Raw genomic sequence first — 23,886 nt, forward strand, 5'->3', positions numbered from 1 at the left:
AGGAGAGATGAAGAGTGGCAGAAGTGATGAGGGAGGTTCATGGAAATATGGCTTGATTGGCTCCTTTATGGTCATAGGAGCAGCCCTGCGTACTGTACATGAAAAGGCTGTGTGCTTGAGTGTGTGTGTTTAATTTACAGTATGTTTACAGATTCTACTCATCATGGTTGGAATTCGATTTCATTTTCCTCCAAGTAAATTGACTGAACTTTTCTGGCTGCAAATTACTTTGACTGGTTGCTACAGAGCAGCACTGGTGTAATTTGGGATTTAATGGCTCGCTTGCACCTCAGCAGCGGCGGTTGAGGTACTGGAGATGTTACTCAAGCCTGCTGTTTTTAAAAACTTTGGGGCTGGGACTACACTACAAAATGCTGACTGTGGATTGCTTACCTGCAGTTTAGTTTGAGCCACAGATCAAAACAAGACGTGCATGCAGTAGTAAAGACGGTCATGATCACAGGATGTGTCAAGTGGAGGGAGATTAGAATAAAGAAATCTGTTTGAAGTACAGCTGTAAACATATATATGAATCTATTTTCCTTTGCTGTTAAAAATAAATGTGAACAAGACATATAGTAGATTGTGCTTGAGATTTCAGATCCTTGATTGTCACACTGATGTAAACCTGTGGTGCTTAGGACAGCACAACACATCTTTTATATCATTTATATCACATCTGGTGCCTTCTACACATTCTTGACGTTAGCACAAATTCACACAGGTATCTTCTGTGACTAAAAAACACTCACCCATCATGGTGTGGACCATCTTGAGTTCAGTTCCTTCCACCTCATCCTCCAGCTAAGCTGTACGTGGTGTTCATCAGTGGGAAGCTGAAAAAGGATCATGACCTGGCAGCTGCACTAGAAACTCCTACTGGTTGAATATTGGCAAAAACATTGGTGAGCAGCAGGTTAAATCCAAAAAAATAAATAAATAAATGTTGCTATCAGTGTGAAAATAAACATACAGCTCCTCACCTTCCTCAAGTGACTGTGTGTTCTTTAAAAGACCAACTGATAAGACAAGATTACAGTTTCAGTAGCAGCATTTGGCACATGATCACAGCACTTTGAACTGAAAAATCTACTGCAAACTTTAACCAATTTCCATCCACTAAAGTCATGTGAATATTAGGAGTTGGCTCATTTAGATAAGTAGTGTTTTTTTTTCTGTGCATAAATTGAAAATGTGAAGATCTGTGACTGAATAAATATCGCCAGAAATCTTTTATTTACTCCTCAAATGCCTTTGTTTGAGCATTATCTGCAGGCACAATATGACAGTTATTGTACTCATTAACTTTTAATTAATTTCTAACTCTTGTTTATGGAATCTCAGCATTTTTACAAATTTGTAATCACTATCATTGAATCAAAATGGCCTTGAGTAAAGACTTCAAAACCTAACTCCTGTCTTCATCTGTGTTTAGCTTGCTGCATGGCTGCGCACCTACATCCACAGCGAGGGCAGAGGAGCCAGCGTTTACAGAAGGGAATCAATACAGCAAGACAAAAATGCCCCTGATTCGATCCTTTTGTGAAAAAAAGAGAGCAACAGAGAAAACCCCACACCAGAAAAAATAGAACACGGTGAAGTACAAGTTCAAACTGGAAACAGGAGAAGAGGAAAAAAGGAAGAGACAGAGTTGAGAACTGGCCTCGCGTCTTATAACATAACATAACTTTATTTTATTTTTTATTTGCTTCATACAGACAGGAACTGCTGCTGAAAATCTACAATAGTATACAAGAGGCATATTGCCATTGTCTCTGGGTGTTTTGGGGTAGCAGCTGTCATCTGGCCCGACCCAGAGACTACAGTTTGTCCCTTTTGTCCATAATGTGTCTCTACTGTACATACATAACCCCAAAGATCGCTTCCTTTGACTTTGGACTTTATGAATACAACCTATAACTCATAAATCTCTTGAACCTTTTTGCCAACAATATACTGTATACTCCTCTACTGCCAACAGGCCGGCATCCACAATAAACATCTCTTAGATTTTTTTTTTAATTCAAACATGTTATATTTTTCAGGTCCTTGTACAGCGGTCTTATTCAAACCATGCAACACATACTGTATGTCTGTGGTCAGGACAGGCTTGAATGTGTCCTGGTCTTTGTTGCATGTGTATCCATGCATTCATATTTATGTGTACTGTCACAGATGGCGGGTACGCACAGTTACTCGCCGTTATCAACCACGCATACACAATCAGTGTTTTTTTTTTTTCATTGAAACGCACAGTTAAATGCCTTATGCTTACCTCAGTGCTTCATCATTTTTATGTCCAGTGCATGTGTTCAGTTTTCCTTTACAGTCTCACAAAGGTTTGTAGTCAGTGTGTGTATTTCTTGTCATGACCTCCTGAACAGGAAACACAAGAACACACACCTTGTCAGCCTCTCTTACTCCCTCCCTCTCTCTCTCTGTGTCCTTGTGCATTCACAGCCTCTCAATGTCCCTGTATTTCTTCCTCAGGATGGAAACCTGGTCCCTGAACAGCACAGGGTCCAGCCTCATCTGGGAGTGAACCAGGGGCATGAAACCCAGCCAGTGGCTGAAGGCGTTCATGCAGGTCTGACGCTGGGCGAAGTGGTCCGGGTCGGCCCACCGAGACGCCTTGGAGCCCTAGGTTTAGAGAAACAGAGGATGGAAAGTGTGGAGAGGGCGGAGGATGAATGTGTTAGAGCGAGTGAAGAAGAAATAATCAACACAGGTCTGCAGCAGGTAAAAATAATCCTGACTGAAACATTACATGGTTATTTGAGAGAGCATGTCATGATATTGTATTTAAAACACACGAAGTGTAGAGTGACGTAGCTGGAGTTTAGCAGGTGAGCTAACTGCTAACGTGAACATATTAGTGGAAGCTTCCTTCTATCTTCTCTGTTCTGGGTCGTTAAATCCCTTCTGGCATTTTGTTCTCTGTATTGTACATCGTGTCATTTAATTAAGAGTTATTAAAACGGGGAAAAACTGTCTGAGCTAACAAGCTTGCTGACTGTGAGTTATGGAGGGCTGCTGTGCTCTGATGCATCTGAACCCGCCTTTCTTCTTCTCTGTATGATCAGTTCCTACAGCTGTTTCTACTTACAGCTGATGGTTAAAAAGGCTGAGTGACTGACCACCACTTGTCCCAGAATAATTCTGACTGTAGCAACAAACTTAAACAGCTATTTTTAATCCCACATAAAGACTTGTTGCCTGTGGCATATGCTGACTTATCAGCCACTGACAAGGCAGGGGATTTTCAGCATCCCAGATGGTGAAACAAAGGTGTGCCTGTCTGATGGTCCTCGCTGGTGAAGCTCCTCCTTATCACGGACAGCTTGTCAGGACACAGGCAGGAAGTGTTGCTCGTAGTACTATTTGTTTTCACCACCTGCTTTTCCAGAGAATCCAGGTTCATCATACTGACAGAGCCGGTCGACCTGACCAGCTGGTTCACTCTGTGGGAATCCCCCGAGTAGCTGTCGACACGCCGGCAAACAGCAGCACAGAAAGTCAGACTGGTGGAAAACAAAGTCCCGTTCACATATTGTTAGGAGGTACAGCTTGCTTTCCCCTCGTCTCGGCTCTAACTAGGAGGTTGCTGAACTCACTCTGTCTGTCAGTCAGTGTGTTGGTCCAAACAAACTCACTCTGCTGCTGAGAGAAACAGGTTGCAACTGACTACAAATTGGTTTAAAGGTTTTACATGTTTCATATTTTGGAAACAGGAGTCTTTGGTGAGATTTTTACAACCACTAAGTGCTCTGTTGTGCTGACATTTAGCCTCAAGCGTTCCACCTGTCACAACACAATAACTAGACCGGTGCACCTCATGCAGTGGCTACTAAATGTTCTACTTTATCCAGTTCATCTGCATCTTTGTTCATGAGTCTAGAAAGGCCTGATGTTGTTGTGTGAGAAGTTTCACCTTCATTATTTTCCCTTCATTATCCCAAAAAAACCCTGCCATGTTTGTAAGAAGTCACTGCTGTTACTGGAACTTTGAAGCAGAAAAGTATCATCTCCTGCTGCTCTGCATCCTCACTTATCTGAGATGGACTGCCAGGAGATGAGCAGGAGAGGGGGCAAGATGGAGGGCAGCAGATCCCTTTGATAAACTGTGGCACAGGGGCGTGGAGTTAGAGCACATTCATCCTGTGTGCTGCAGGAGGGTGGCAGCGGGGGGGTACTAGAAGTCAGGTATAGTAATGAAGCTAAAAAAAATAATCAAGTCAAAGAAATGGTTCGCCCTCTGAATGAAACATCTCCTATCTTAAATAGAAAATGAATGGTTACATTTTTAAAAAGTCTAAAACATCAGTCACGACTTTTGTTACTTCATAAAAACTTTACTTCACCGGTCAAAGTTTCCCAAAAGATGTCGGCTTCTTCCACCTACTCCATGTTAAATGCCTATCTGCTGTTGCTTGAAGCAAAGTAACAAATCAGGGGTGAGAGAGAGGGAGGAAGGAAAAGAGAGACACCCCCCAAAAAAAGGAAAAAGAAAGAGAGAGCGAGGAAAGGAGGGAGTAAATCTTGGTTTGCCATGCTGCCTTCACAATTAAGACATTAATCACTGAGTCCATACTGCCGAGTCATCGTCCTGCCTGTGGTCAGGCCATCAATCAGAACCTGACATGGGGCTGGCCACATGAAGCACACACACACACACACACACACACACACACACTTTCACACACACAGCATGCACATATAGGCATCTCCCATAGAGAATGTCAGAGCTGTGTATAGCCTCAAGCTTCTCCACTGTCACTTGTTCACCACAAGGAGGAGTGAACCTCTCTCCATCTTCTTTTTCTCCTTCTCTTTAAACCACTGTCAGATGCTGTTAAAGGTGAAGCAACATCTTGATAATTTTGTTTGTGTCTCGTGCTCTCTTAGCTCAATCACCTGGACACAACTAACACACAATCCTGCTGGTGGTAAACAAAACACGTTCTAAACTGTTCAAAAACTGTGCGAATGTTTTATGAGGAATGATACGATACGATACGATACGATACAGACTCGCGGTGATATAAAAACCTAAAAACCTAGAAACAAAGCAGCACATTCTGTAAGGACTGCATTCAACATGTTTGTTATACCTCAGGGAAATACTGATTTTTACTCCACAGGGGACTTTAAAGACTGTTAGGGCACTTCAGAGCCATAATTGCTGCTACAGTCACTAAGCATAAGCACAAACTACAATCAAAGAACAGTATAAGTATATAATACAGAGATGATTAACTGTATCATGTGGTGGCTATGAAGGAAATTATGGAAAGTCTGACTGCAGCTGGCCCTTTAGGAATGATCTGCCTTAATTTTACCAAAACAAAAAAAGACTATTGATTGTTACATTTCCCTTGTACCTGGATCCATTTCAGGTCAGGATGCTGTTTTTGAAAAGAACCACAAAGACAGAAAAGACAGAAGAGTCTATTGATACATACAGTATAAACACAGCACAGCAAGACACCCCTACCTGGGTCATCATGGTTTCCTTGTACTGCTTCTTCTGCGTGACTTTGATTGGCGGTTGCTTGGTGACGGCCGAAACCAGAAAGTTCATGAGGATGTCCTCACAGTTTGCCATGCGGTCCACCATGGTCAGCAGGCTGGCCGGGACGTGGTGGGTGAACAGGTAGTGGTAGTATCTGATGTACACACACACAAACAAAGGAAAAAGGACATAAACGGGTATTTGTGTATCTACTTTTTTTAAGCTCTCAGCAGCATGGGAGCACTTGATCACTGTCAACTCTGTTACCTCCCTGCCAAGGTCTGCCATCCCTTCACACCCTTACCACCTTTCCTTCTCACTCTTTGACTCATTTTTCTTGCCTTGTGTTGGCATTTGATATTCTGAATAACAAAAGGACTCGAGACTCGCATTGAGCGTCCTAACAATAGAACAACGAGACGAGCTGTTTATCTGCACGACAAGATACCTTCAAATCCCATCGGAGAGCAACACTCTTCTCTGTTCAATTCACCGCTTAATACTTTGTGTTTTTCGTTTTACGAGCTAACAGAGAGGTGGAGAAAGATAATACTATTTCATTTCTTGTCCTTTCACCTCAGTAAATGGTGAGAGATGATTTTTAATGTGGTTTGTATCTTGTGAAGAGAATAAATATTTCTGTGGAGCTGGAATAGACTGAGCTGATAGCATGCTCAGATTAAGCTGTACCAAGAAGTGCAATAAAACAACAATAACTTAAGTTCAGTGTAAATTTTGGAACATTATCATTTTATATCAAATACATTACATTGTATTACAGCGTTACATGCATTTAAATGCTCATACTAGCCAGCCTATTAGCTATTGGAGTAATGTAAGGGGGCCGTGGCTCAGGAGGTTGTGTGGACTGTGCACTACTCGCAGTGTTTTGATCCCTGGTTCCTCCAGTCTGCATGCCAAAGTGATTTTGGGCAAGATACTGAACCCTGAATTGTGTGTGTCTGTGTGAGAGAGTGGTTGACATGACTGGAAAACCGCTAGATAAATGCAGTCCATTTAAAGTGAGCTGAAAATCACAGAAACACATCTACTGTGTATTTGTCAATAAATTATACGTAGACAGTAATAGAGAGTTTCAGAAAATGACATGTTTGAATGAGGCCATATAGAAAAGTTAGTGAGGAAAAAGAGACAGAATTTATAATAAATAGGTCTTAACTGTGAGGCATTTATTGTTGTGTTTATCAAAAATATTTCAATGGATCTAAAGCATTAAATCAGTGTTCATGCACTCTGCAAATTCACCTGACTTCACTGCTTCCACAGGGAGTCTTTATTTACATTATAATTACCACATTCCTCCTGTTAATCATTTGAACGAATGAGGTGTAAAAATAAAAAGCAATTTTCTGGGCCGCAAATGCAGTGCTTCACTGATCAGCAGGAGATCATATGGCTTCTGTACCTGTGGTAGAAAGCAGCTCCTGTGAGGACCATGGAGTAGTCGTTGGTCCACTTGGAGGTGTAGCCCCAGCGGGATCTGGAGCTATCCCAGTAGTGGCTCCTTGCTGGATAACCCACGATACGCTCCGGAAAACTTTGCCATACAATAAAGGCAAAATCCACCTGGGGGAGAGGAAAGGAAGATAAAGATAAAGATGACAAAGCAGAAGAAAATAAAGATAAAATGTAAAAAGTATGAAAGAAAAATGGAGAAAAGGAGGAGGAAAATATATGGTTAGGCAGAGGAAGGAGGACGTGGGAGGAGGAAAAGCATAAAGTATTGAAAATATACAAGAACTCATTCAGAATTTAAAATGCTTGTAGAGGAGGTAAACAGATAAAAACAGCATATTCAGAACTGCTATCAAATGGCATTTAGTCTGCCGAGCCAGCAAGGACATCTCCTAAACACTGGCCTCTCTGCTGCTTCACAGCCTAACAAAAGGCATTTCAAATGGTATTTCAACATTGTGAGCATTTCCCTCCCACCTGAAACATCCCCATCAAATCACATGTCATTTAAAAGCCTTTAAATGGACCAGACCTCCAATTTTCATTAATTTCCTCAGGTTTGATTAAGGTTCGGTTTTTATTTTGTCTTATTTGTGTCTTCTCTAAACCCGAGCATGAGTGGCATTTGAATCCCATTTAAAAATCTATCAGGTCTGCTGTCTAGATATTTAAAAGTTTAATTAACAACAAACAACTGCTCTCAGAGATCAGATCAGTCGAAATGCTTTGTAATGAAAATGTAAGATTACGTCCTTTGTTGTAAAACAGCTGCAGAAAGTGTTGAGTTACAATTACCAAATATTTTGAGGTTAGTTACATTTTTTTTTACAGATGTTAACTGGTGAGGCAAAAAGCTACAGATAAAGATGACAGATTCTTGCAGTTTGGTGACCTTGAATCCTCCTACTCAAGGATCGTTTCAGGTTTTAAATGAAAGGTTCAGGTAAGTTCAGGTCTTTTTTTGCTCACACACACAAAAAAAGAAGAGTGTGTTTAAATTCAGGGTGAAGTAAATCTGTCCTTCACTTACTTTGCGCAAATTTGAGAATGAGGTTTATCAGAGAATCGAGCAGAAGCTACATGTAGCCGTGTCTGGCTAACTAGACCTAAGTTAATAGTGGTTAATATATAACCATTAATACAGGCTCTGCTTTTTGTTTCCACTGTGAATCCTGAGCCTAAACAAACAAAAAAAAATCTGTCACACCCTCAGACACTTGAATTCTTAGGTAAAAGTGCTGGTGGACTGAATTGGCACTAATCCCAATGCTTCACAAGAGCATGATTCTCTAATACACTGATGTGCTGAGAGGGTGGTCATCACCTCTGGAGCTGCACATCTTTCTAGTGGGTGCAAGATTGGACCATTTCTCTCTCGCTCTGTGTCCCTCTAAGGCTCCCCACTCCCTCATAAAGAAGAAATTTCATGTGGCGTTGTCTGGAGCGTCTGGTGACCTTGAAGAAGCTACCTGAGCAAGACCCTCTTTTGAATTCAAAAACACCACTGAGACGTACGGGTAGACACACCAGAGAATAAGGGGATCAGCACACACTGAAATACTTGGTGATACATTTACACACACACACACACACACACACACACACAGGCTCAGGAGCCAAGGGAGAAAATTAATTACCAGAATAGTAGAGGTAGAGAGAGGAGTCGGGGAGGGGAGCACCGAAAGTGGATGTTCTTTAGCGATACCTCGCGGCTTCTGTCATGAATCGCGTAAGCAATTACTGTAAAGCGCCAGCGCTAATCCGAGAGAAAGGTTGGAGCTGCCATTCTCGGTGTAGCCCCTGATGAACGGATGTGTTAGCTGTGTGTACGCAGGGTGTGTGTGCGTGCTCTTATTCGTGTGTTTGTATGTGAGATGTGTCAGATGTCTTCACAGCTGTGCTGAAAGGATTAATGATATCATGCAAATATAATTTTGCCTTCAGAGATTAAAAGGCTCTTTATAATGTGAAATGTGTGTGTGTGCGTGTGTGTGTGAGCTTACAAGTGAGAGAGTGACAGAACTAAGATTCTTTGCACTCATAATCTGTCTGTCTTAATTATGGTTTAAAAGAGTGTGGCTGTGGAATTCAAAGTTGAACAGAGAGTGTGTGTGTTGTGTGTGTGTGCATGTGTGTAATACATACTAATAGATTCAACAAGGCCAAAATTGATCTGAGGAGATAGAGGGTCAATCCAGCGATAGATCTGTTACAAATCTCTCCTGACATTTGGCTTTAACGTGTCCAATGTCACAAGACGCTACATCACATGTTCAGAGCCCTCATCCTCCCTCAGCATGAGGTCTCCTCAAATGTGTTTTGAAAAGTCGTGTTTTCAATCTGTCTTTTTATTTTTGCTCCCTGTGAAGTGATGCCACCGTCAACCTCCATCTGATTTCGAGGTGATAAAAGTGAGGAAAATCTGTCTCAAACTGAGCGCGTATCCAGCAGTTTCTGAGTGCTCCGGCTTTGATGAAGTTTTACCAACAGTCTCAGTGTGATCCCAGACAACCAGCTGGGGTGTAAGGTCTACAAGTGCGGTTACAGGCAGCTCTTGTTTGGCTGTAGTTTGCAGCATCTTTTGAATTATGACTCCTCTCACCAGGTGCTCTTGGTGGTGCGTCGTTACGCCCTGTCTGGACGGTCTCTCGGTTCTCTAACACTGAGACGACCAAACTGTCAACCAAACAAAATGATGTGGTGTCAACTATCCCCAGAGTTTCTCTCACTGATCGCTTGTGGCTCCTTTTATGAAAGTCTGCAGTGATTATTTTGAACCTGTGGCGGCTCAGCAGAGAACTGTGTGAAACTTCACATGCTGCAACGTCAGTATCCACGGCCAAGATTGATATTTCAGGTGTGGGCATGTGTGTGACTTTTAAGTGGGAAGTTTGAGCGCTAGATTTCACACAGTCTTCTACTTTGAAATTGAATTCACGAAAGGAGGTCTCTTTATTAAGAGTCTGTGTGTACATGTGTAGATACAATTTGTGCTTTAATTCTTTTTAGTTTACATTCAGAAACTGAAATTTCTCATGTATTATTATTATTAATATTAACAGAGCGTGATGTACAACCACTGCTTTGGCAACTGAACATAACTTCTCAGGCTCAAAATCTTACTAGCCTATAATTAAGCCCATAAAAAACTTATTAAATATGGAAATCTTCTACTCAGTACACACATCAGACCATGACTCAATGAAAATGTTATTGTCATAGTAAGACCCTGCGGCTTTAAGCACTGGAAAATGTCAACTGTAGATTAAAATAAGGAAGGTAGTTTTTTAGGCCTTTAGGTAATATCATTATCTTTTCTAGGAATTTATGATTATACTGACGAATGGTTGAAGTCCATATTGAAAACCCTGTGTGCTAATTAAAATGATAATTGCTTTAAAAAGTGCAGAAACCCAGTGACTACATAGTCGTTCCTTTAAATAGAGGATCACATTTCTGCCATTGCTGTTGGAGCGCGATTTCCATATCCACCATATTGAAAATGTCTTCCAAAGGGCATAACGCAGCGGCATGCTTGGCCGCCCAATGAGAGACAAAAGCTTTGTCAGGTTTTTTTTCCACTCGTATTCCCCTCTCTAATCTCTCTTCATGGAATAACCATACATTTAATGAGCTGAAACAATGTAATTATGAAATTGGCACGACCATTCCTCCACTGAGGTATTGTAATATGAAAAGCCCTAATAAATGCGTAATGTTCTGTCTTGCACATTTTCACTCACTTGACATATTTCATCGTCTTTCAATAAATCCCCTCACCACGTTAAAAGGGCAATTAGAGCAACGGAGTAGTGAGCACAGCAAAGAATCACTCCACTTCCTCTTTATGATCCCGCTCTCTTCTTCTCTCTGACATCTTCTTCTTCTTCCCCTCGTCTCCAAAAACAAGCCCATAAAAGTTTAGCTCGTATTGCGGTGCCACACATTGTAGTGCCATAAAGTGTAATTGTGATCCCATTAGCGTAGAAAAGGTGAACATTGACTTGCTTCGATCAATAAAACATCTCAGAGTTTAAAGATATATTGGATCTCTTGGGCTCATTGGGCCTCACAATCCATTATGGATCGCGTCTTTTACTCGCTGAAAACCTGAAGAGAGACGAGGCTGCTACTTGTAATGACTCTCAAAGTAGGAGCTCTGATTTGGCATCGCACACGAGCTGTTCCTGATCATTTCACTGCCTGGTTTCAAACACAGGGAAAGGTTTTAAAAATGTATGTAAAGTGATGTGTGTTGCAACATTTTTCAACACAGTTGTATGTCCTCAGTTAGGAAGGTAATGAGCCATTTTAAATGTAAAAACTGTACAAAAATATGATAAATAAAGATGAGCAGAGGTAGTTCAATCACCATGGTAACAGTATATGGAATAGGGTAAAATATAGATTATATTTAAAAGCAAAAACTGCTCAGAAAATTGCTTGAACAGACCATAAATGAGACAATAAATACGCCTGAATAGACCTGCATTAAGTTGCTACTAATGGAAGCTGAATGTTTCCTATTGCTGCTAGTTTACATTAACATTTAGCTTTATTATGTTTATTATTTGCTTTATTCTCTTCCCTGTGAAGCATTTTGTACATTTGCAAGTGACTAATGGAAGAAGAAGTTTTCCTAAATGTCAGTTTAAAAATGTAATCAAATGGACGTCTTTGGTTCAAATGAAGGCTGATGTGGAGTTTTCAGAAACATTTGAGAACAGTGTTTTAACGGTTTCAAACATTTAACACTAACACAGTGGGAGTGGGTTTATATTTTGCATTTTTTAGAGATAAGAGAGGCTTTCATTTTAAGTTTTGTGATTGTACAAAGCGTCAGATCGACACCTGGATCGCACAAAACTGATCACACACAGTAAAACCTAAAATAAAAACAAAATGAAATCCTCAGAAATGTAAAAGTAAATCAGTGTGCCTCTGCTTTTATTTAATATATATATATTTCAGTGGTTTTAGAGAGCTCAACAAGACACGCTGCTAACTGCTAACCACGTCTAAGTATTGATTAAAAAGGAGGAAATACAAACATTATTTCCTCTCGACAATGCTTTAGACAATTCACTGGTTTCTAATTTGTTCTAAACCAAGTGTCAGTGTAACAAACCACCGCTGTGTTTCAGATCCTCGCTTTTAAGTAACAAGTGAGATTTTAATCAAAGAGGTGTCCAGTGTTTTGACAGTGTAATGATACAGACACAGAGGTAATGGCTCTCGTAAAACTCCTGACTCTGTGAAAGCACTTTGTTTTTCATTATACCCTTTTCAATCAGCTCCACTCTCCTTTTCTTGTCTCCTACAGCCTTGATTTTCCTGTCCTTTCAGGCATTTTGTTTGCTTTCTTCTTTTCTTTCCTCCTGTCTTTCCTTTTCCTCTCCCTTTTTCTTCTCTGATCTCATCCTTTTCATGTCTTCCACCCTCTCTCTCTTTTTCCTCTTTCTTTACTCACATTTCTTTTCTTCTTTTCGTTTCCCCCTCCTTGTATTAAATTAAGAGAATGTGATCTTAACACGATCTATCCTAACACCACACACGGCACGGTAATTTAATTAAGACTAGGTTTCAAGCATCCTCTCTACATGGTAAATCACAGAGCCTCTGCAACACTGATGTCTGTAATCAGAACACTTTGTTTTTGGTCTGATGTGTAACTCTGGTGCTATGCTAGACTTTCTACTCATCCTGCTTAGTTTAATTTCATCTGATGCATTTGGAATAGTTCTTAAAAGGCAAAGCACATTTTGTACCTCCAGTTCACTGGCCATTGCGCTGTTTGGCAGAGTCAGGCAATTCATTTGTAATGAATGGTATTCATGACTCTGCGTGGACTGACTGCCTCATTTCAGCAAGGATCAATACTGTGTTAAGACATCACCACCTTTTGCCACTGGCTGACATAAAACCATACAGACTGGAGCTGGTTATAAAAACATTTCCAGAGGCAAGTTTCCACTGGCTGCAAAGAGTCTTGCAAAAGTGTTAAGATCCCTTCACTTTTCTCCACAGTCTGTCAGTTGTTTCTCACTACATTTATTCAGGATTTCTAATAAGTATCTAAACACGTCTATCAAAGTAAAATGGAGAAAAGTGCGTACAAAAATGAATCTCTCTATTTTTATTAAACTGCCACATTCTGCAAAGTTTATTCAACATGTTTCATGAGCTGTTACTCAGAGGTTTGTCATTTTAGCGAGTAAATTCAGAAACGAGAGGCTGTTTTTGTCCAAAATCAAATCTCACTGTTTCAAAACTTGCTATAAATTCATAAGTAAGTCTGTAAATTTGGAACCATTATCATTTAAACTGCATACGTGTTGTGAGAGAACAGAAAGCTTGACAGTCATAGCAACAGCGACACTAAGGAGGGCAGGGCTTAGCTAACATTCAAGCATTTCAGTCTCAACTATCAGACACAGAGCGGCTCTTTGTCAGTCTGATCTTAAGGCAGGCAGCTGTGATGGACTGGTTTCTTCAGCTGTGTGCTGAGTAATTCAGTAATTTGGATTCTAATCCAGATGTTTGATAGTGGTGTTTTGGTGGCCTCGGGTCTTGGGAGTGAGGCCGTCTCACCTCATTTTGCTGATAAAGCATCAGCGTCTCAGTTCACCGGTTCGTAGAAACGTCAGTGTCGTGCCAACTGGTTGATAAGCTACCTGCGACTCACCTCATTGGTTGAGAGGACTGAGTCTTCATCCAGACTGAGGACAGCATCAGAGAGGATGACGTCGTGGGGGAAAAAACGACTGCTCATCGTCTGCAGAGGAAGAGACAGAAAGAGGCAAGTCATATTATTGCTAATAACTTATCAATACAATCAACCCACTAAATGAATCTCATCCTCTTGAATTGATGGCAGTGATAAAATCATAAAACAAGTGGAGGATGATATGAAAAAATCTTGGCAAAATAAACAGCCTATGAGAAAATGTGTTTACTCCCTGCTGTGTGTCTATCAATCAACGGGCTGACTTAATAGGTTTTGTGTGACTCTTTATCAATTCACTGCCTAACAGCAAGTGTAGCAGACCTCGATCCATTAGCCTAAAGAGGGCTGCTGATGATATTGACTTGTGATTGAAGTGTGAATTATTTAACTGCTTGAGTGGAAAAGGAAAAAAAAGACAGGTCTTGGCTGCACGAAAACAAAGTTCAGCTTACGTTTCAAAAAAAAAAAACCACCTCCCTGAAAATACACAAACATGGAAACTGAAACAAGGGAAATGAGGTATAATCACATTACACACACTCAACAGACAGCATAAGGTTCCTGTTTTGGTGTGATCACTTCCTGGCTCTCATGGACTTAAACTTCATGATGATGATTACACATGAAAAGTGACCATACAAACATGATCTTTCAAGGTCAGTTTACGTCTGGGTTGAACCTGGAAGATGAGCTAATCCAACCACACAACCTTCAGAGCACCATGTTAACTCCAGTCAAGACGTTTAACTTGGATTCACTATCTGAAATAAAGTAGATTGACTTTCCACCCCACCCCCCCAGGGGTTATATTAAGAGGCTTATTTTGCAAAGCAAGACTACAAATATCTGCAAGGTTAATGTCTGCTGCCATCTCAGCTTAATGAGCCAATGGGCGTGGAGTGCAAATTCATCAAGAAATTAAGCGTGACATCAAACGAATTTGAACGCAAATCCACTAAATTCCTCCAATTATTTGAGAGTGCCGCATAAAAACTGCATTAAATCACTGCTTAAAGTGAGGACTCCTGGCAGAAAATGAATTTTCTTTGGATGGATACCCCATAATCATCAAGCAGGTAATTAGTTCAGTCAGGACGGTGTTCATAGTAGTGTAACAGTTTCTCAGCTTTCTTTTGAAAACCACCATCGCAGTGTAATTGGTTGTGGTAAATTAGCCACATGCCTGATAATCAACTTTATTCATCCTGGACTAATGATCTGAATGTAATAAATTTAAAATATCAAAGATTTGCATGAAAAAGGAGAAACATATGCACAATGCACATTTACATTCTGTGATGAGTCAGCCTCTTGAACTGACTTCAACACATTTCCCAGCATCCTTCACTGACCTTGTCAGAGGTTTGTTTCATTGGGTCCATTCGACTTACTCCCTTGTTTTGGAACTTTCGACTAGATCTTCCTCAGCTGATTAAGACTCAGTTTGTCTTGACAGTGGCTGTTTCCAAGGTCAAGAACAATCTGTCAAGATCAACTTTCAAGTTAAAATGGACGAGAAGCGCCAGGAGTTTTCAGAATCATGGAAAGTGGCAACAGAGCAAACTCAGTCTCAGGCTATGGTTCATGGTTCCCAGAAGATGGATCCTAATGACTTCTAGCACCAGTATAAGGTTGATATTTGTGGTTTTTAAACTCTTGGTGCAGACATTCATGTACCCCTTGAGTAATAAAATAATGATCCTCTGACCTTTCATCTAGCGGCATCATCGTCAGTATGTTAACATACCGAGATTAGCATTAGCTCAGAGCAGTGCTGTGCCTAAATACAGCCTCACAGAGCTGCTAGCACAGCTGTAGACTCTTGTTTATTATGACTTGTCAAAATTAATTCACATCACATCCATTTTGAAATTAAAACTATCCATCCAGTGCAATATTTTTCCCCTGGTTTTGATAGAATAATGATGCCCCATGATGGATTAAATGCTGTGTCAGATGCTTTTCCAGTCTGACAAGAATATATAAAAATATATTTTAGACTGAAAATGATCAAACTGAAAGGTACTTATTACAGACTTAAAATATCTCCCTCTGGCACTCTTAGTTCAGTAAATGTCAGTATTGGCACTGGCCTCGAAAACGTCATATTGGCCATACCCAACAGAATATGTCTGTCTGTACCTGTCTGAGTGACCCCCACCCCCCTGTTCCACAACCCCCTCCCCTCTGGCCAGTGTCAATGCTTTTCTGCCTCTGGACAGAGATTAGATCCCACTGAGATCAGTGGCAGTTCAATGGTCTGAACCTTATCTTTGTCGCTCTCCTTCCACCCATTTCCTCTCTTTATATTTGCCTTGACTCCTGCTACTTCAAGGGGAGATATGTCATCTGTCTTTATGTCGCAGGTTTACCTTGATGTTTCTAAATTACAGTTGAAAGTCAGAGATCACATGGCTATCTGTGGCACCATCATGAACTACAGGAATCCACTTTCTCTCTTGATGAACATCTTATTCGCCATTATCGCTGTGAGAAATGACACTGGCAGTTCAACAATGCTCTTTACTGTTTCAGCCTTTATATTTCAGAGCAGGTCTTCGTCCTCAGTCACAGGCCATTTTTCTGATGTCTGATTTTACTACTGTTATCATCATTTTTGCCATTAACTGAAAGAATCTGAAAAAAAAAGATCATTTTGGTAATAATGCATGGTTTATAGTCCTGTCACTACACTGGTCAAATTCATAGATACAACAGTTCTGCTGTACGTCACCTGCCCTACCTTCTGTCCAATCAGATTTCAACATCGAGTCCTACTTGACCTTTAAACTCTTCACTTGCTCCTTTGGTATAATTTAAATACATAGCTAAGGAGTCAGGATCGATGTTGAAGATTAACTTATCAATATGAAATTCAGGGTGTGGGGGGAAGACGCAGTATTGAAAGGTGATTGATGAAAGTGAGGTTTAGTCAACATGTTGGTGCAGAGTCCATGGATCACTTCTTTGATAATATTGATGTGCGGGTCAGAAATGCTTAGCAAGCAGGGCCAAGCTATGAGGAACCTGGTTCATCTGATCTTCGTCAGTCATACTTGCCCTTTTAAAATTCCTCAAGGTCCTATTTGTAATATTCTTGGAGATTATCATGGTTGTTGGTTTCCTATTGAATTTTTAAATGATGAGGTTTTTAACATGGACTGGGAAAGAAAAAGCAAATAGTTTTGACACAGTTTTCACCATAAAAACAACCAACATTTAAGTTTTTCTGACAAGGGTCAGGGTTCGATATCATCTTATCGAATCTGAATTCATTTATCATTGGAAGCAACTAAAGTTACAAACAACTACAACTCAAAGATAAAAATTTTGATTTATGATTATTTGCTGCTGAGTTACTAAATTAATCAACATTAACATTAATTAAGATTCATTAAGCACCTAATAATGCTCAAAACCTGAAGCTTCAACCTTGAAAATGAGATGAGCAGCAGAACACATGATTGATATTAATTGCTCTGACACTGAAAAACAGCTGGAACTGTCTTTTACAGCTGATTTCTCAAACTGATCAGCCCATTCTCTTCAAATAACACAACTTTACACTTTCAAAATGTGAACATTTAACATAATAACATGTCAGAGGGCGGCGTCGGGTGGATGGATAGAGACTTTGTTGACAAAAACTAAACCACTAAACCATCATGTCAAGTGGTTTTAATGCCTAAACCTAAACATTTTAACTGAAACAATGTGGAAAGGTCTGGTGTATTGCTCTGCACGGTGTAAAAGTGTTGTTTATACACAGATAGATGAGACCAGGTCGAGCTATGAGGTTAATGAGCCCAAAATATTGATTTGATCTGCATAAAAAGTTGTATCTAACACGCTGTGATCAGCTGAGCATTTCTCTAGAGATGAGTCTCCACAAAAACACAGCGCGACTGCACTTATTGGCTCTTAGCAACAGTCAGCGTTATTTTCTTGTTTAACTACGAGGACTTGTGGGATATTACAAAAATAAATTAAAGAACAGATACATTCTATGAAAAGGTGATCGTGAATGTGCTGTTCTGCAGAAAAAACCAGTGGAGATAAACATGTAGGTTCAGGAAAAAGAGGAAGTACAAGCTTGCTGATGGAGTGTATCCACTCAGCATTACAGAGCAGATACACTCATAACCAACAGCAAATTACTGCTCCATCGAGGCAAATGACAAACTTTCTCTGTGTGTATGTGTTGTTATTACAGTGGCAACAAACACAGCGAGCGCTTGGAAGGAAATATGCTGAAGAGCATCTGTCTGGGCTGCGCGACAGTATAACACATGACTAATTATACGACCATAGACGCTGCTGGGTACTGACACGCACCAGACACACACACACACACACACACACATGCATATTGCCTCTGAGATGCTGTTTATCGTCACCAGTGGAAACATTGTTCTTGTATTTCAAGGGGGAAACATTTACATGAAAACAAACAGAAGCAATTAGATGACAAAGGATCAGGATTACAGAGAGAGAGAGAGAGGTTGACAGGGAGAAAAAGAGATGGAGAGAGAAGTTGGCATGTGTGTGTGTGTGTGTGTGTGTGTGTGTGTGTGAGGGGGTTCAGTGAGTGAATATGTGATTGAGTGTATTTTTAGGATGAAGCTCAATTGATTCAATTGGTGTGAAAATGAGAAGAATGAAAAAAAAAAAAAAAAAATTTCCCCCTCCTCTATGAAATCTCATATTGTGTGTTTACATATGTGTGTATAAAGACAGGATATTACACTTTGATACTACAAATCAGAACAATCCCAAAAAAGTCACAGTCTCAGCTTGACTCTAATAACTGACAATCAAAACTCATGTTGCCTCAATCTCAAATATCAGGAGTCTAAAGTGGAAACAGCACCGCACCAGAATCTAATTAACACAGGAGAGAACATTAATACTTTGTACAATACTTCAGTAGCAGATTTGTCTCTCTATGGTTTTTAATATGTAAAGTAGAAACACTTGCAGGTACATCATGTGAGCCAGCCATCTTGCTATTACTGTTTCTTCTGTTCTGCATTGTGCAGCCTCATTTAATGGTGGTGGTTCCACTCAGCACTGGATGGAAACTGCTGGCTGGTTCACTGAATAACACCGAGGCTCTAAGAGTTCCTGCTCCTGAACCAGAGCTAATTTGGTGGAAAAGGCGCAGCAGAGATGCTCGTCTGCATTGTACTGGTTGCAGACCTCTAAATGTATAAAGTAGAGTGTTGTCCCTCAAGAACACAGGGTGACACTAACATGATATAACAATACTGAGTGGAAGTAAAACAATATGTTTCACTATCCTTCCAAAATATTACTGATTGCTGTGATAACTGTGTGCTACGTCTGCTTTCACAGTTAAACAAAAAACAATTAGTGTGTTGTATGATAGTAGAAGAAATAAAAACCTGGAGATGATGAAAAAGTGTTTGAAAATCAAAATGCAAAACTATTATTAACACTGACAACTGACAAACTAAACTGCAGCAGGAATCAAGCAATGAGTCTCCTGTCTGACTCTGGAACATTAATGAATCTGGCGTGTGGTCTGCAGTATAGTTTCAACTCAGAGATTTCCAAAAAAGAAACTAATAAAGGTGGTTTTGAACCTTTCTGGTTTGTGCCCTTTTCAAACAAGCTGTGTTGTTGTGGCTCCTTGTCATTTGTCTTTAAGTTGTTCGCAGATCCACCAAAGACACATTTCTCCAGGAAACCTCTCACATAAAAAGAAAAATTATCCAATAAGATTATTAGTGTCAAATATTAAGGTGATCTGTACTAATGAGCAGATTCCTTTATCGCTTGTACTTGAAAAACATTTTTTTTTTGAGAATCAAACACTGAAGACTTTTCTCACAGCAGATATTTTTGACTTGTCGTAATCAGCAGATGGTTACAAAAAGAAAGCAAAAACAATAATTTCAGGGTAGATGATACATGTATCAGAAGCTAATGGGCTCCCACACAAGTGTTTTCACTCATGGTAAATGGTTTAACCTCTGCTCAGACTGATTTGGGAGAGAAAAAAAAGAGGTGGTGTAATTTTTCTCACACTAACAGGTGTGACAAAACCAACAGGAAACAGTCAGGAGATGTCACTCTAACACACATCCACGCAGTCTTGTGGAGGGGTTAAATCAGCCAAAAATAATTTAAAACACCTGTCAGGGAAATCAAGGCCTTTAAAATCCAATTAACATACCTTTTAAAAAAGTTCTCTGTCTTCAGTATGAGTTTTTAAACTTTAACAAAATCTGTGCAAAAATGTTTTGCAGACGCCTCTAGAAGCAGATTTGTTAGTAAACTTTTTGGGAGGAATTTTGGTTCAAAGTGTTCACTATCGTTATATTAGCAAAGCATCAGTGTTGTGATTTCAACGATATTCACAGGCTTTCAAAAACCAGTAACCGTAACTTGGTGCAGAATTGTCTGTAGCAAATGATCAAACAGCCTTTAATTTTCACTGACAGCCTGAAAAGTCAAAACTGACTGATGCAGTTCAGGCTTGATGAGCCTTAATCAGGGTCCACTCCTGTTTTTCTTTGGGTTATGAAATAATAACAACTTATAAGGCTCAGAATATCTGGCATTCTCAAGGGTATTTGCTTGATTTGCAGACTCATTTATCATGAAGCGAAGCTCTAAACGGTGCAGAATTCCTCCCTGAGATTATGGCAGAAGCTCTAAATGCACATCACAGGATCATTTTAGTTTCGTATGTGCTCGTTACTCTGGGGACGTTGAGGTTTTATAAATTAAGATGTGATTTCTCTCAAGTTTAACTCTTGACTAACAGAAGCAATCAGTCTCCTTCTCTGTGCAGTGTATCTGTATCATGGACTTGTTTTCTGTATTTACTTCTTTTGCTCGTCATTTCAACAAGCATAAAAGATAATACATAACTAGTAAGACACACAATTAACATACATTATGATCCAGTACAAGCCTTTTCCTTGTGTTGCTGAAGAGTTGATGGTTTTCACTTGATTTTAAAATGAGTATTTCCTGGGAATGTATCGCTGTTTTCCCTGTGTTCCTTGAATTTCTCACCATAAAAGTTTGATTTTAAAAAACAGAGCTGCAGCTAATTAATCATCAAATTATGTTTCTTAGAATTTTCTGATAGTGTTTTCTCATATTTTAAGATCATGTGGTTTTTGAGGTGGAAAAAAACAAAATGCTGAACCGATGCAATCACATGATCACTTTTTATTTTCTTTTAGCATATCCTCTTGCCAGAATTATGTCTGAGTGGTTGTAAGAGACATATTGAAATAACCACTCAGAAATAACACCATCGCCACAGATCTAATCTGAGTTTATTTCTGCTGGAGTGGCGGGGAGGGAAAATCCATCGCATTCAGCCATTTCAGCTCTACCACTATGATTTGGGATGGAGGTCTGATTAAACCTTTCGTTGAACTGTCTGCATAGTTTACATTTACAGATTTTGTACTTGTTTACATAATGCCTCTTTAACATGAAGAATAAGAAGGACTGTGTCTGTGGCATGGAAGAAATAACATCCAGGAAATAACAGGATGTCAACTGCCGGTATTTAAGTGTTAAAATACAACACCCAACCTGTTCTAAAGCATCTCTCTGAACATCTCTACAGTGTGTTTTTCCTTTTCTTGTGTCTTCTAGAAAACAGCTAGAGGCTAAAAGGTTGATATTTTAATTTCTGGCGCAGACTGCTAACAGAACTGTTGCTAAAGTACCTTTGAGCAAGGCTGTTTTATGAAGGGGAGATGAGTTTCTTCACTGCCGAGCAACAAAGTGTCTTTTAACACATAATGGATGCAGAGAGCCGGCAGCTCTTACCTTGGTCTGTCCTTCAATGACAGTGAGAGGCACGCTGGTGGAGGGCCACTTGTTCCTAGGAGGTAAAGGCTTATCGCAGTTCCATAAAACCACAATCTGTGTGAGAAAAACACAGGAAGTCCGCAAATATTACATAAGCATCAACACTTATATACAAAAGTTTCTGTAGCTGTGAAAACACCTGATATCTCTCACAAAGTCCAAACATATCAGGATGAATTTTCCATCTTTAAAAAGCACATTCAGGTCAGTCAGGGGGTTTCCTGCTCTGTTAATACACTTGCTGAAGAATATCTGATTGTCACAGGAAGTAAACAGTTTCTCGTGCTAATAAAAGATTGTATCTTCACATTTGTGCTGTTACTGCTCCTGGCATCTTTATGTTATAATCAGTAAAATCAACATGAAGTCGAAGAAAGTGTGAACGGCTGAGTAATTCATCATTCAGTGTGTTTCATCAGCTGTTATACATACATTTACAGTATAAAGGTATTTACAGAAAGTCTTCATTGCACCTTTCATAATGAAGTTCTATGTTGTGTAAGTGCTTCTTTTTTTCATGATGTTCTGACTTTTTTCTCAAAATATTAGGATTTTATTCCAAACCATCCCAAACCACAAAAGTTATTAACTCCAAACTTCCTATATAATCACTCAAAGAGCTGAACTGCACATATGTGTAACTCATCTCCCTCTACTTTAGGATCCTTATCAATCAGAAAAATGAAGAGGAAGAAAAAGGTAAAAGGCGGAGGAGGGTGAATGGGAGAAGGAGAGGAAACATATTAATCAAAACTTTGGACAGAGAAACACCTCTTGACATCATTTACATCTCCATGATTTTCCTTTGTTGCACAAGCACCAGATCGCAGTTAAGTATAGACACACACTTCCCACCTGTGCACAGAACTTGGACTTGGCTACAGCGATGATGAGCTTCACCACAGGGGAGATCTGGGACTGCAGAGGAGTTACTGTGTGGATCACAGCTGTGAACTGCTGCGACGGGCTCTTACCTGAACACACACACACACATTTCAGAAACAGTTGTCATGGGTAAACTGTGTGTAGATTTTTTTAAACACAGATTTGTGCAGATGTAGCTCTCCATAAAGCTCCATCACGGTTAACTGGACACAGAGTGCTCTGTGCAGCACCCATCATCCATCTTTCTGACAGCTTATATACCCCCGATTCACATGACTGGACCTGAGTAAACATGTCTAATCCAGGAGTGAACAGTTTCCTGTGAGTGTCTCTTTTAGTGAATGGTGAATGGTGCTGATTTATCCCCTTAATGAGCATTTATTCTGTTTCCTACAACCTCACAAATAGACCAGCTCTTGTTAGTTACTTTTTTTGCGTTTTACACAGAAAAACAAATGAACTAAACAGGACAAAAAGGGAAGCCAAGAAGCAGAACCAAACTTTAAATTACTACCTTCGATAAATGATCCCCAGAATACAGTACAATGGGTAAATAGAGCTGAGGAAGTGATTCCCCCTGAGGCGCCGTAGAAACATATCAATATTATGAAGCACTGGCCTCTACAATTGTTTCTTTAAAATAGATTTTCTATTCCATAATGAATGAATCTATCCATGTTGTAATTTTGGCTGTAAAGAGCCGATATACAGAGCAAACAATGCAAATGTTACATGACATATTAAGCACCATTTGGTGTGTTTACATGCACAGTAACAGTTTGATTTTTATCAGATTAAGGTGAGTAATATAACATGAATGCTTCGTTTTGATACTGTAAATATCATTTTGTTTGTGATCAGTGAATAATAAATAAAGAAATAAATAAAGAATAATGTGATTAGCACAGATTCACTGCATTTAGATGAAAGAAAAGATCCAGAAGCTCAGACAAAAAGCAGCATGTGAGTCCTGATGGTGACTTCCTTACGATTATTAATCTGCTCATCAAACAGATCATGTAAACTGAGGGCACTGGGGGATATCTGATAACTGTGAACTGTGTAAACACTTTAATTAGACCATTAATCTGTTTCCCACAATAATCAGGTTGCAATATGCATGTTAATGTTGAGATTACTGTATGAACACATAATGGAATAAAAACTAACTCTCTAACAGCAAACTACAGAACTGAAATTTCAAAACTACTGTAGTTACAACTACTATATACAACTGGCTCTAAGTCATCTGAGCTTCTGAAATTATTCCAAGCTATCTGAAATATATTTTTCTTAAAAAGGGTCAAAAGCAGTTGAGTGGTTTTCATGTACAGAAAACAAAACCTATCAACAGCATGACCAGAGATTAGACTGCACCGCCGCACTCGCTGTAACAAACACCAAACTCTATTTATAATTCTTG

General features: G+C 39.7%; 1 protein-coding gene across 1 annotated transcript in view; it reads right to left on the reverse strand.

Annotated features, from left to right (window-relative positions):
- Window positions 1-1,671: 1,671 nt before the first annotated feature.
- LOC108891202 (exostosin-1a) overlaps window positions 1,672-23,886 on the reverse strand; it is an 85,800-nt gene continuing 63,585 nt past the window's right edge. The window contains exons 8-13 of the mRNA XM_051072069.1: window positions 22,434-22,552; window positions 21,537-21,632; window positions 13,674-13,763; window positions 6,939-7,099; window positions 5,495-5,666; window positions 1,672-2,640 (exon numbers count right to left, since the gene is read on the reverse strand). Coding sequence (XP_050928026.1) covers window positions 2,455-2,640; window positions 5,495-5,666; window positions 6,939-7,099; window positions 13,674-13,763; window positions 21,537-21,632; window positions 22,434-22,552 — 824 coding nt within the window. The 3' untranslated portion in view covers window positions 1,672-2,454. The remainder of the gene's footprint in view (window positions 2,641-5,494; window positions 5,667-6,938; window positions 7,100-13,673; window positions 13,764-21,536; window positions 21,633-22,433; window positions 22,553-23,886) is intronic.

The sequence above is a fragment of the Lates calcarifer genome, linkage group LG7_1 (genome assembly GCF_001640805.2).
Source record: "Lates calcarifer isolate ASB-BC8 linkage group LG7_1, TLL_Latcal_v3, whole genome shotgun sequence".
NCBI lineage: Eukaryota > Metazoa > Chordata > Actinopteri > Centropomidae > Lates > Lates calcarifer.